This window comes from Rhinolophus hipposideros (assembly GCF_964194185.1).
Source record: "Rhinolophus hipposideros genome assembly, chromosome: X".
Taxonomy (NCBI): domain Eukaryota; kingdom Metazoa; phylum Chordata; class Mammalia; order Chiroptera; family Rhinolophidae; genus Rhinolophus; species Rhinolophus hipposideros.
Window position 1 is genome coordinate 71,955,852 of NC_138046.1, and position 13,801 is coordinate 71,969,652.

Here is a 13,801-nt window from a genome sequence, read left to right on the forward strand (position 1 = left end):
CCCTCAAGAGCAACTTATATGGGATTCTCTAGGCTTCTTGTCACATTTGGACAATGAGGCATACATATGTGAACTGTATTAATCTGGAGATCATCTAAACAAAGTGTGTGAACCACAATTTTCTTATAATATCTGATGTTGAAACTCTGCAGGAGGTCAATCCACTTTCTAGAAATGCCACCGTCAAAACGTTTTCCCAGGACTACTTATAGAAAGAGAGGCTCCTAAAAATGTCTTCATTACAAGAGATTAACTGATTTCTATCTTGCTACAATTGTCATTTCCATAAGTAGAATCTTCACTAAAAACATAAGTATGTTCAATGTCCTCATAGATAAACAGTTTTCTTTTTTTAAGACATTAAAATAAATAGATATTCTATGCTAGAGATAGGATATACTTGTGTGTGCGAGTATATGTGAGTGTGTTTGTATGATATATTTGTAATCTCTGGAGTACAAATAAAATCAGTTTCAACCAAATCCCTATTATTTTGATCTCTTACAATATTAGACAGTTAGATTCCTAACTGATTGTTCTCTCCAGTACGTATAAAATCTAAAAAACCCTACAAGCTCTTCTTTGTTAAACGTCAGGGTAGAGATCCAGATCTTTTTAATCAAAAGTCTCTGCAAACACAAAATCCAATTACTTAACCCCATTATCCAAAAAGAAATACAGAATAGTCAACCTCTTCTTTAAGTAGCTATACGCAGCATCGCAAAGGCACTACTGAAATCAAATCTTAAGTGAGCTGAAAATACTATTCTCTTCTCTGAGTCTGAAATGTGCATAAAAAGATCTTGAAAAGAAACACAAAGCCATAACAAACAGTGGTCAAGTTTTCATTGTATTTCAGCATTTGTAATGTGATGCTTCAGAGTGGGAAACACTGAAGATGAATTCAAGATGGCGTCTTGCCACTGTCTGTCTAGTCCTTATAATGCTGAGATCCTGCTCCCATCTTCTACTCCCTTTTCCACCCTTAATTGTCTTTAAATTAAGAGACATGCAACGATAAATAGGAAAACTGATGGTCTCAACTAAGCCAGAGGGTGTTACAAGTTTTCACAGATCAACAAAATTCAATTTTGTTTTTATGTTTTATGCACAATAAGTAAATTATAGATTAAGAAAAAGGGGAGATATGTATCATAGATTGAAGGTTATAGTATATCTCTAAGAGATTGCTTAGTCTGACATCTTAATTTTACAGATGCAGCAACTGAGATCCCAAGCTATAGAATTATTTGCAGGGTTGTTTTAAGTCCATGGACTTCTGGCTCTTTTTTTAGAGCTCTTCCTGCCATACTATCTCATCGAATGAGGCTTTATGGGAAAATGCCTTGTAACCTGGAAAATACAAATTTTAAGTAGTATCATTAGCTTATTTGAACCACATGTTTTAAAATGAAGAAAAATGACACAAATAGTATCAGTTAACATTGTTATGTGAACTAAGTGATAAGAATCAATGTCTCAGATGTATAATCATGAAAGAAAATCACTAAAAAGAATTATTTTTTCTTGAAAGGAACTGTCTGTTAAAAACAGCTGCTACACTGTCCACAACATGGGGAAATAGGAGCTCTTGTATAATGCTACTAGGAGTGTAAATCAAAACAGCTTTAGAGAGCAATTTGGTAATAACTACTAGAATTGAAGATGTACATAGCTCACAGTTCAACAATTTCACTTCTAGGTTTATAGCCCAGAGAAATTCTCCTACATGGGCACAAGAAAATGCGATGTCTATTACAGCACTGTTTGTAACAATAAAACATTGTAAATAACCTAAATGTCTATCAATATGGTAAAGAATAATCAAACTGTAATATACTCACACACTGAAATAGTATAGTGGACTATACTATTCAAAAAATAAATGAACTAGATCTACATGTATCAACCTGGATAAATCTCAAAAACATAGTATGAAAATGATTACAAAAAGATAGTACAGTTTCAAACCATTTAGGTACACTTTAAAACACAACAATTAATACTACATATTTACACATACAATTTAAAAAAAAAACAGCAACGATACACACCAATCTTAAGAGGGAGGTTATCTCTATTGAAGGGTGAAGTAGAAAGGAAATTAGTGTTACTCATATCATTAATGCTTTATAGATACATCTTTCTTTTTTTTTTAAATTGAGCCATGTACCAAATGTAGCACAACGTAGCTCTGGTTATTGGCCCACAGATGTCTCTCATTATTTCCTGCTCTTTCTTTTTGAACTATTTTATAATTAATGTTGCTAACTTATTACACAATAGAAATGATGCTACCAAATTGATTTTAAAATAGAAATGTCATTTTTTCAACAAGCCAGAAAATATATATATTTAATATACATATATAATACATATAATATATATATATATATATATATATATATTTATATATTATAGTGTGTGTGTGTGTGTGTGTGTGTGTGTGATTAGTATGACCCCAGTTGTGGGGTTATAAATTATATTGATCCAAAGTATATGAGCTTTGAGATAAGACTACCTTGATTCAAATGCTGGTTTTGGTATCTATAGGCTGTATGGCATTACATAAGTCACTTAACCTTGTCTGTGCCTCAGTATCATCATTTGTAAAACAAGAATTACAATAACAGCACCTATCTTGTATGGTTGTTATGAGGATTAAATAAACATACATGGAAAATCAGCTGTGATATCATGTTGGAAAAATGATATTATTATGTTCTGACAACAAAAAAGTACTAGTTGTTCATCAAATTTTATCCTGAAATTTTTAAAAAAATATTATCTTTTGGGGTGACATTGGTTAATAAAATTATACAGGTTTCAAATAAACAATTCTATAATACATCATCAGTATATCACATTGTGTGCTCACCACCCAGAGTCAGTTCTCCTTCCATCACCATATATATTTGACCCCCTTTACTCTCTTCTACTTTATTTATATGCCTATGCTGGCTGAATGCATCAAATACTCATTTATTTCTTAAATTCTCTACTTTGAGAACTAACCAATTAACTAAGAATCTCCAGTTGTCAGAGTTTTTAGGGAAAGGTTTAATTTATCAGTATATTTAAACATGGTTCATCCCAACACACAACAGATTACTTGTGGTCAAAACTATCTGACAATCTAGAAAGGGCAGCACTGTCTACGCAAACTATACTTAAGTAAAAATCAGCTGTTTTGCACATTGTCATATGTGTTGACCAGTTGTTTAACATCTCATCTTTCATTTGTCTATGTTAAATCTGCCCCTAGAATAATTTATCAACAAATGAGGGTTTTTTTTTAATCAGCTTAGGAATTGTGATTGTGCATTCTTTTCTTTCTCTTTCTTCTTCACTTTTTTTAAAAGTCCTCTGGTAGGTTTCTCATCAGAAATGACAATGTTAATTTACCATCCTGAGTAAGGATTTATGGTGCAGATCATACGGGTCATTAAAGCAAGTTTAGCAGTGAGATGTTTTTCTTTTCTTTTCTTTTCTTTTTTCCTGGAGAGATTGGAATTTAATTGTTTCCTTTCTAGACAAATACGCTTCTGGATTGTCAATGATAAAAGGGGCATACAGATGTCAAAAGCATTGTAGCACAGTGGGATTATGTGCTAAGGTCTAGGGCAGGACAGGCAAACAAGCAAAGTCTCAGATCAATCAAACAGTTACCTCTTAATAAAATCTCAGATGACCAACTTTGTTTTATCTTTGTCAATGTCTATCAAAAGTTCAAATGAAGTTTTGTTGTGTTAACTACTTACAATTCTCTTATTTCTGATTTTATCCATTTGTAAAAATAAAGGACTTTCACTAGATAAAATTGGGAAACTGTTTAAAGGCAAGCCAATTTAAAATAAAATAGTATATGCTATGTACATGATTTACTTCCTATTTAAGCACCACTAATTGGGCTTTAAGTAGAAGTATTATGATGGAAGGAGAATTGACTCTGGGTGGTGAACACACAATGCAATATATAGACGATGTATTATAGAAATGTACACTTGAAACTTATGTAATTTTACTAACCAATATCACCCCAATAAATTTCATAAAAAATTTAAAAATATATAGAAGGCCTTAATTATGTTATGTGACCGAACCTATACTTAAATATTCTCTTTTGGACATGGCAGTAATGATCTTTCATACTGTGTTTCATTGATAAATATGAAAGCAAAAAATTCACAGTTTTACCTTAATTTTCAAACCACATTAAGGGAAAATGATCTCGGCTATTTCCATATAGTAAGGGAAAAACAATCACAAACTGCAAACCACTATTTTGAGTACCAGGAGAATTATTTACAAGCACTTTACTTATAATTTATTTATTTGCATGAATTTTCCATCATCAAGAACTCCAGGTGCATTTATAACACTTTTTTTTAATTGCAGTACCTAGAGTAGTTACAATTTAAAGCAGAAGTCGCAAACTGACAGCCCAAGGACTAGATTCAGACCACAGATGGGATGGGTTTTGTTTTGCCTGCATAGGGTTGCTGCTCTTTGCTTTCCATTGGGTTTGTTACCAACATTTAAGAATTAGGCAAATTTCACATAAAAATCTGGCTTCCTGGTTTCTCTTACAGAGTCAGATCATAGCAAGACTGGGTCTGCATTCCCACATGGTAGCAATCATCTGAGCTAAGTAATAGCTGCCACCTTTAGAAAGAATATATACTCTCTAGATCACCATAGTCCCCACCATGCCCTTTCACTTATGGTCTTTCATTTATGACACAAGCCTTGCCTCAGTAGGCATTCGAGTTTGAGACTCTCCTGTTTCTCTGTAGTTTCTGGGAATGAATCGGTACATATACTTTCAAAAACATTTCATGGTTTTTGTAAGATTACAGATTACGGTAAATGTAAAAACTTATCACATGTATAAATACATAATGTGTTATGATTAATCTAGAAATAAATATATACAGTTATAATTATTGTTATGCTTAGTTTAAAGAGAAAAGTTGATATTAATTGCATGTCATTTTACTAGGAAAATAAAAATAAAAGGAAAGTCAATTTCAGCACCTGAATTCAATTGCATTCAGATAAAATCAAAAACACTTGCTTTCAATATCCCAAACCTAAACTCAAAACTCAATCCATTTAAAGTTTTTCAGTTAAAATCATTCATTAATGAAATCTAGTGGTTTCCCGTCTCCCCAACATTGAAGTCACAGTCTAACAAAAATGTTTGGCACTTAAGGAGGCACATCCACTATTTCAGGTCACTTGGGTATTATTTAGTGTGCATAATATTTAGAGTAATATTTAATATAGAAAATTTCCCAAATATCAGAAATACCACCATAGTGATTTTCAATTTCTATGCTGAAAAGCCAGGATAAATCATATAGTGTGGTCTCCTTCTCCCCTACAACCCTGTAACATTTTTCTTGTAGAAAAATATGGATAAGCATGCATCAAGGGCAGCCCGGAAGGAAGAGGGAAAAGTCACCAAAGGGTGATTTAACCTGAGTACAGTGTGTGGAATAGAAGAGGGAGCACTATAGCCAGGCAATGTCAAAACAGACTTTAATATCATGGGTTGCTCTCTTTCTCCCTTGCCTCTCTTTGAGTCACTGCCCATTTTCCCCCCATTATAACCTAAGTGGTATAAGCCCTGAAACAATATGGTATCTCTGATTGCAATTTAACTGAAATTGTCATAGATATTTTAAGAAGTTTCAAGCTTCTAAGACTTCCAAATATTTCAAAACTGTATTTTTCAGAAGAACAATTGTTTCAAATATTTAAGAACTACTAGCATGCCAACAAAATATATTTATGCCTAGTGCTTAGAACAACTCCAAAAGATTAGAAGACCTGTTTTTGTTTTTGTTTTTTTCCATTATTGCTGTAGCACACTTAATAACCTGTACTGCCCTGCAAAAGTGAATGTACCTTCCTAAGCATTTCAGAGCCATGGGGTAGGTGAATTACTTTCCCATTATTTCACTTAGGTGTCAGGGGTTTTATGTCAGTGACCCTCTCTCAAACCCCATCAACTTTGCAGCCTTTCTCTAGCTTCTGCATTAGTTCCCAGGGAAGGAGTTGCTCCCTGTGGCTGGAAGTCATCTCCCCACTGCGTGGTCCTGGGATCCACTCCCAGATAATAGATATAAATGGTCCCTAACTGGCAGTACTGAAACTGTGGCGACCCCAATTAACTAGAACCATCAAATGGAGAGACAGGTTCTAATTAGCTATTTGGATTCCATTTTATTATTATTATTATTAACTAATAATTAAGCAAGATTCAACATTTGCTGCTGAAAATTTTAAATGGCTCTATTTTCCTACCTTAGAAGTATAGTACGGGGAACAAAATTACTGAAGTTGGGCTGAATCTGTACAGGCTCCAGGACATTCCCAGGAAGTTGATTTTTAAAAAATAAATACATAAATACCTGTTAACAGCTTGTTTTCTTGTCATTTGCCTCTTCCTTCTAAAAGGAGAGTATAGCAAAAAATAAATAAATAAAACTGGTTAATTGAGAGTTCTGGTTAGTTAGCTTCCAGTTAATCAAGGCTTTATATTTCACAAAAAACCTTCTTAAATTCTGAAGAAATTTTAGATAGTACACAAAATGAAACACCAGCAGGGAAGAGCACAAGGAAGGTCGGAAAGCCTGCATTGCTATTAGATAGTGTTTTTAATATATGAATAATGTTATTATATTTCTGGTCTAATCCCACACTCAGTAAAGAATAATGTGAAATGTCATGTGGTTTAGGGCTTTTCTATATATGAAGGCAAGGAAATAAGGTTATAGATTTCTGTTGAAGAAAAAGGCCTCGGGTCGTAACAACTCTCAAAAAGATTCAGCAATATTGTGTCTTTTCCCTTTCGCTCAAGAGCCTTTCTTCCCATCCCATTGGGTATTCCAATACTTTTTAGGGGGAAAATCATTTCCCAGTTTTTTTCCCCACATTTTTATGTGGCCAATAAGATGATAAAAGTAAGCCAAGGTTACGTTTGTATTTCTTAAACATGGAGCCATTAATCACACAGCTCACGCTATACTTATTTTTGGAGCAATACTAAACTACCTTACATCTTCCCCCAAAGGGTTACACATGCACACCCACAGGCACGTGCACACACACACGCACATACACAGTCATACACACATCCACACAAAATAAGCATATACCAAAAGAAATCAATAAAAAACCACATAATTAGCTTAGTTAACAAAACAACCATTCTTTCCAGTAGTATGATATTTCCCAGTGTTCCTAAACCCTTTAATGAAGAACAATGAAATCTAAGATTCTATGCTAAAAAAAAAGAGCTATAAAAACTGTAATTTGGCTCTTTTGAACTTAATGCACTTCTTACTAGTACAGAAACAGGAACCTCCCTATAATGCCCACTACAAATATATATATGTATACCGGGGGTGCCAAAGGATGTACACAAGTGGACACTCTGGTGAACGTTGCTCAAGAGTAGTTCGCTGTAATCACAAGTGTCTGGACGCTAATGGTAACCACTTTGAGCACCTCTTGTAATTACAAAAGTCAAACGTGACTTGTATTCATCTTTTGTTATCGGTATATATTAAGTATTACTATTTTGACACAGTTTTCCTTTCTTAAAATGTGTATAAATTTTTGGCACCCTCAGTATATTTAGTTCATCACCCCTTTATAATCTTTCTTCTAATTGCCTTTTTGTCAATAATCTCCTTTCAGGTTTTTTGTTTGTTTGTTTTTGAAAGGTAACTACTTCCCTGCTTAAAGGTCTGTAGAAAGATTTCTAAATAGACTACAAATGGAATCATATATTTGGGGTTGCTGGAGAAAGGAGGTGGGAGTGAAAGAAGACGAGCCATTTTTTTTCACCTACTTTTGTGTTCTGTCACTTGACTGACAGAACTATTTGATCTCGCTTTATAGTTCACACACCCAACCTGTTTTGAAATGACACTTTCTTAAAGTAGAATATACTCATACATAGCAAGTGGATGCTAATGTGTACTTTCTTAATCCAATAAGCTATATATCAGTGGATTTGAGGATTGTTTTTCCCTTTTACCAATACCAAAGACACTCCTCTTTTTTTACTTAAAAATCTTTCCAAACTCGGCAGAACATTTTTGGCTGTCAATACATACATATAGATAGATATAGATGTAGATGTAGATATAGATTTAGATATATAATTATACTAAGTTCAAAAAAAAAGAAATGATTTAAATCTTCTATGACCTGAGTGAGCTGCATAGATTATTTAAGCTTAAACTTTAAAATTACCAAATACTAAGACATTCATGTCGGTATTATCCAATAAATATGTCTGTAAATTAAGTGTCCTTTTACTAAGGATTTAAAACTGTCTTAAGAGTTTGCCTTCACTTTTGAAATACGAAACAAAATGTGACTTCTACATTTCTGAATTTGTTCCTTCTGTGATGTCAACTATTTATTGTAGATTCCCTTGTATTTTGTCAAATAAACCATATTTTGGACAATTTTTACTGAACAAGCAGATCCTACAAATCACCTAAGTCCAGAACAGCCCTCTCATATGGGTATCTGGAATAGGCCTAGAATGTTTCATATCCTCTCTAATTCCCTTTGTCCCTTGAAGTTACATTTTGCTGCCTCCGCTACTTCTAAGTCTGGCTATGAAATTAAAACCATGAGCAACGGGCCTAAAATTCACTAAAACTTTTCTTTGTGGCTGAAATACATAGTTTAGTTCATTTAGTTCATCATGTGACTTGTATTCATCTTTTGTTATCGGTATACATTGAGTATTACACTTTTAATGCAGGGTTTTCCTTTCTTAAAATGTGTATACATTTTCTAGATAGATAGATAGATAGATAGATAGATAGATAGATAGATAGATAGATAGATAGATATACACACGTTTTTTAAAAGCCACCAACAAAATGGGCTTACACATATTCAAGAACGTTGGGCAAATACAATACTCAATATAACACTACCACCAACTGAGGTCCTACAACATATCATGGTAAACAGTTAGGGTCTCTACTCAGCTCACCAGCTCCAATTATCATCATTGCTGCCCTGCTTTAGGACACTGATTATCCTTATTATAGTGAGATCCTTCCCTAATACACAAGTTATAACTAGCAGGTGATTCTGCTCTGGCTGAGACCCAAGGACAGAATAATTAAGAGCAGTCTACATTTTGAATATATCAACATCATTTTTACCCTGTATTACTGATACATAAAATTTCATACTTAGATTCTTCTAACGTGTAGTGTATGAATGCAGTGCCACCTAGTTAATGGTAATGGTTGCTACCCAGCATTCCCTTTTCTGATTGGAGTCAGGTTAGTAACAGAATCAGATGTGGAATTCTTCCTTTTGAAACCTAAATTTGGACCATAAAATTACATTTAACAAAAGAGAAACAGCATACAAAACACACAAAAGCCAACAAAATATCACAAAGTAAGGAGTTCAGTTAAAAACTCAGACTTAAATCATTGGATTTAAGTACTTTAGTCCTTTTGAAGATAAATTGAAAATTCTCTATCAAATATCACATAGTAAGTCCTACCTCTGATGCGAAGGTAAATAAATAGAGTGCTACATTCATTAATTCTTCACACAGGAGAAATTACTTTAAAAAATGCATTTGAAAGTTACAGTAAACCTTTGAAGTGATCTATGCCAATGGATTTCAAACTGGACTCTAAAAGAACTTCAGTCAAGTGCTGGTGGATGGTAGAAGGAAAGACAAGAGGGAGCCATTCGTTTTCATTCCATTAATTAGTAAAGTTCTTCCTTTTCCTATGTGATGCATTGGGTGTCTGAACTGCTCTAGTTTACTACCCGCCAACACCACCAGTTATCAGATAAGAAAATTAGCCCGAGATGTTCAATTATTTGACCAAGGTTACATAGGAAGTTAGTGTCAGAAATCTCCTGACTCGTAATTTACATTACTGCCCCTGAAATTATCACCCTGCTTCCTCTACTGTATATTAGGGGACGAGTGTTTGAACTCACTCCTAAAGACTGTCATCTCTTTTTTATCCCTATGGAAACATAATAAGGTCAATAGACATGTTACACATTTAGATAGCAGAAAAGACAAGATCAGATCCATGGCTCCCTTGATCTCTAGGCCAGTGCTCTTTCCATACCACACTGCTGTTATTTTCTCTTTAATTTTTTATTAAAGTATAGTTGGCATAAAATACTATATTAGTTTCAGGTGCACAATATAGTGATTTGACATTTATATACATTACAATGTGATCTTTTAAAGCAGAGCCTGCAAACTGGCAAAGAAGGCCTGCCAAATATATTTTGCTTGGTCTGCCCAGAGCTTTGAAAATCTGAAAATTTTACATAAAATCTGAACTTCTAGCAGTTTCTCTAAGAAGAAGAGGGAGGAGGAGGAAGAGGAGGAGGATCAGGATCTGGCAGTATTGGTCCCACATATTTACTGACTCAGCACAACTAGATGAAGTAGAGAAGCAATATCCATCCACAGACAGAGCAAAAACTTTTCTGTCCCCTACAGGCCTCATAATCTCCTATGATCCTACACCTGGCCCTCTAAACGAATTTATGTTATGTCCTTGGTTCCAGTAGGAATTTGAGTTTTATGGCCAGTATTTTAAGGTTTGTGGGTATAATTTACTCAAACATTAGTCAATTTCCCCAAAGAAAATGTAAGACATCTGGAAACTTCCATAAGAGCGCAGTTATGATTGAGAGTGCACTAAAAGTGCTAGATTGTTTATCTACCTGCAAAGTCATACACACTTTCTTTAATGAGGAAAGCAAAGCCTTTGACCCTTGAGGTAGATACTATTTTAGTATTTTTTCACATACAATCAGAGTAGTAGCCATAAATTTAAAATTCCAAAAGATCAATAAAATGTTCCCCATGCTTTAGATCTATGTATATATTGTGAAATGACTGTACACCTTAAACATATATATATAATTTTTATTTGACAATTATACCTCAATAAAGGTGGGAAAAAATGTTTCCTATGCTTTGAAATGGGAGTCAACTGTTAACCTGGCATATACTGCCATATTTCGGGGAATACTAAATTAGGTTTAAGTTGTTCTTTACACAGACAAGATCTTTTAGTCACATAATTTGTATTTCTGGCCCAATACAATAAACAAAATGTTGATTTGGGAACAAATGTAATAAATACATAGGACGTAAATCAAGCAATGTCCTGCCCCTCACCCCAAGTTTACCTATAGAGGAGAAATGACCAGTACACAGCTGTTACTAAAACTTTTAGGTTCTCTTTGGAGACATGAATAAATTGTGTTAACTGTTGCATTTCCACTATTGGAGTAAAATTTTAGGGAACTTTCCTTACTCCTAGCAAATAACTTTATTCATTTTATGTCAACTCTCACTCCATAGCAGCTGTTATAAAGCTATTTAATCTCATTAGGAATCCTGGAATTTATTTGACAAGCCTGTGTGTTAAAAGAAAAATGAACTGAAATATTTTTCATTGTAAAAGTAAAGGCCAGGCTATTTTAGGCCTATTTAAGTTTCCAGAGGGCATCCAAACAAACTATCGATCACTTAAGTCTCCAAAAGCATGATCTTCTGATTCAAGGCCCAAACAATTAAAACTGTTATTTTCCTCCTTTCAGAAATGTATTTTTCCTAGAGTTATTTGGAAATAACAAAAAACTTTGGTCATAATAAATATCTGCTTCTTCTGAAAGACTTTGGTGCATAAGCTTGATTCTCAGGGACATTTAAAGTCAGAGTCTCGAGAAAAAAGAAAAGAAAATTGAATATGGCATGGCGTGATAGTAAAGGTAAATGAGCCTACGGCATTTTTGTTTACTTGTTTGTAGAAGAGGAATTTCAGGAGATATATAGATATCCCTTTAGATATAGATATATCTATAAAGATACCTGTAGGAGGCTGTCAATATAACTTAAAGAATGAAAAACTCTACACTAGTTATCTCCGATAGATGATGCTGTATACAAACAGTACTTTGTCAATCCAATCTGAGGGGGCTCAGTGGGTTCAATGCTACTTCTCATATGTCCTACAATAACAAACAATCTCAAAGATAAGAGTATGGTTTAGAGTACCAAATGTATTTTGCAAGGCAATGATCATTAAAAAATTAGAATAACTTGTTCTTCTAAAAATTATCTCAGTATGTGCAATACGAGTGTATGTCCCATCAAGGATGAGGCAAATTAAATACCATTAGTGGTATTTATGCATCACAAATATTTTTTTGCAGTAATATTCTTTCACATATTCAAACTCAGTAAGTATCAGGCATATAAATAAGCTCTGATCATTAGATAACCTACCTGAAATCATTTATATTTTATAAAGCTTTAAATATTAAAATCCCTCAGAACCTTCATAAAATTTAAATCACTTAATGCTATGGGAATCTTCGTCCACAATATTTCTGTTGAAAATGTTTCTCCTACAGTCTTTCTATCCATGTTTGTAAGTTTGGCCAGAGACACGAGTTACCCTTTGAATCTTATCCATTGATCTGTATGGGAGGGGTTTAGCCAGCCTTTTGTAAGGGATTTTTTTTAAACACTGTTACCCTAGTCATATTTCAATTCTTCCTGTTACATTAATTATATTTCAAGTCTTTCCATTGATGATTATGTCTTGTTATTGTATGTTCAGAATGACTCACAGAAAACACTAAGGAAATGCTCCAGATCAAATAAAACACTGATGATAGATATACATTAAAGCCCTTGAGACACTGGACATAAACACTGCTTTATCGGCTTTTAGTTAGTGTTGGGTTTGATGGTTTGATATTCCACTCAAACGAGACTAAATTGGCCTACTTCCTAAATAGTATGTTGCCTGTGTACAGAACTAAGGGGAAGTCTCCAATTCTGAATTGCTGATTAAAATAGTGTTTCCTTCATAATATTTACAACAATGTGAGAATATTTTATTTATTTACTTTGTTTACACCTATCTTCTCTATGAAAATGCAATCTCCATGAAAGAATAGGTTTAGGTTTCTTGTTCATTGATTCACTCCAAAACATAACAGAGATGCTGGCACAGAGTAGGAGCTCAGTAAATACTTGTTAAATGAACTGAATGTTGACTGTGTGAAGGGACTCTTTACTCTTATTCATATGCATCACTGTAGAGTCTTCAAGCTCACATTCAGGTAACATATTTTAAGACCCCATTTCTGCTATGCAGCACTGATTTGCATCATTGGTGATGGTGCTTAATTTATGTAAGGGCAGTCATGGTGTTTTACAATCTGAGTAGACTTTCACTGAGTAGCTAAAGTTGATTAGAAACATCATGAGCCCAAACTTAGTGGATGGCATCAAATATACTGAATTGGTCATGGGTAAAAATGTAGATTCTTTATAAAGTTATTCATGGAGAGAATAATATTCTAAACTTTGTTTTTTTAATTTTACATTAACTTTTTCTAACATTTGGCTTATTTATTTAGTGAAGCTTAAATTAAATGAGTAATACAGACAGTTCTGTAAGCAGAACTCAGCTAAGCTGTTTCTAAGAAAATGAGTCCATTTGCCAACTGATCATTGTGGTAATCCTATCTGGTTTAGTCTAGCTGCAGACGAAGGCAATCAAGCAGGGTCAGAGCAAAGGAATCCTTCCCTGGACACACTCTCAATGTATTACTAAGGGGCAGGAGTGAGAATGAAGAGGATTATTTATTTGAAAGTCTGTTAAATCCCTGATGTTCATCCCCTGACTTAATCCCTAACAAAGACCACTCAACTATCTTAAATAAAATAAAATAAAATAAAACG

General features: G+C 33.8%; 1 protein-coding gene across 3 annotated transcripts in view; it reads right to left on the reverse strand.

Moving 5' to 3' along the window:
• Nucleotides 1-13,801, reverse strand: part of DACH2 (dachshund family transcription factor 2) — a 788,103-nt gene that overhangs the window by 599,484 nt on the left and 174,818 nt on the right. For all 3 annotated transcript variants that reach the window (XM_081043327.1, XM_081043326.1, XM_081043325.1), the window contains exon 2: nucleotides 6,420-6,458. In XM_081043327.1, coding sequence (XP_080899453.1) covers nucleotides 6,420-6,458 — 39 coding nt within the window. The remainder of the gene's footprint in view (nucleotides 1-6,419; nucleotides 6,459-13,801) is intronic.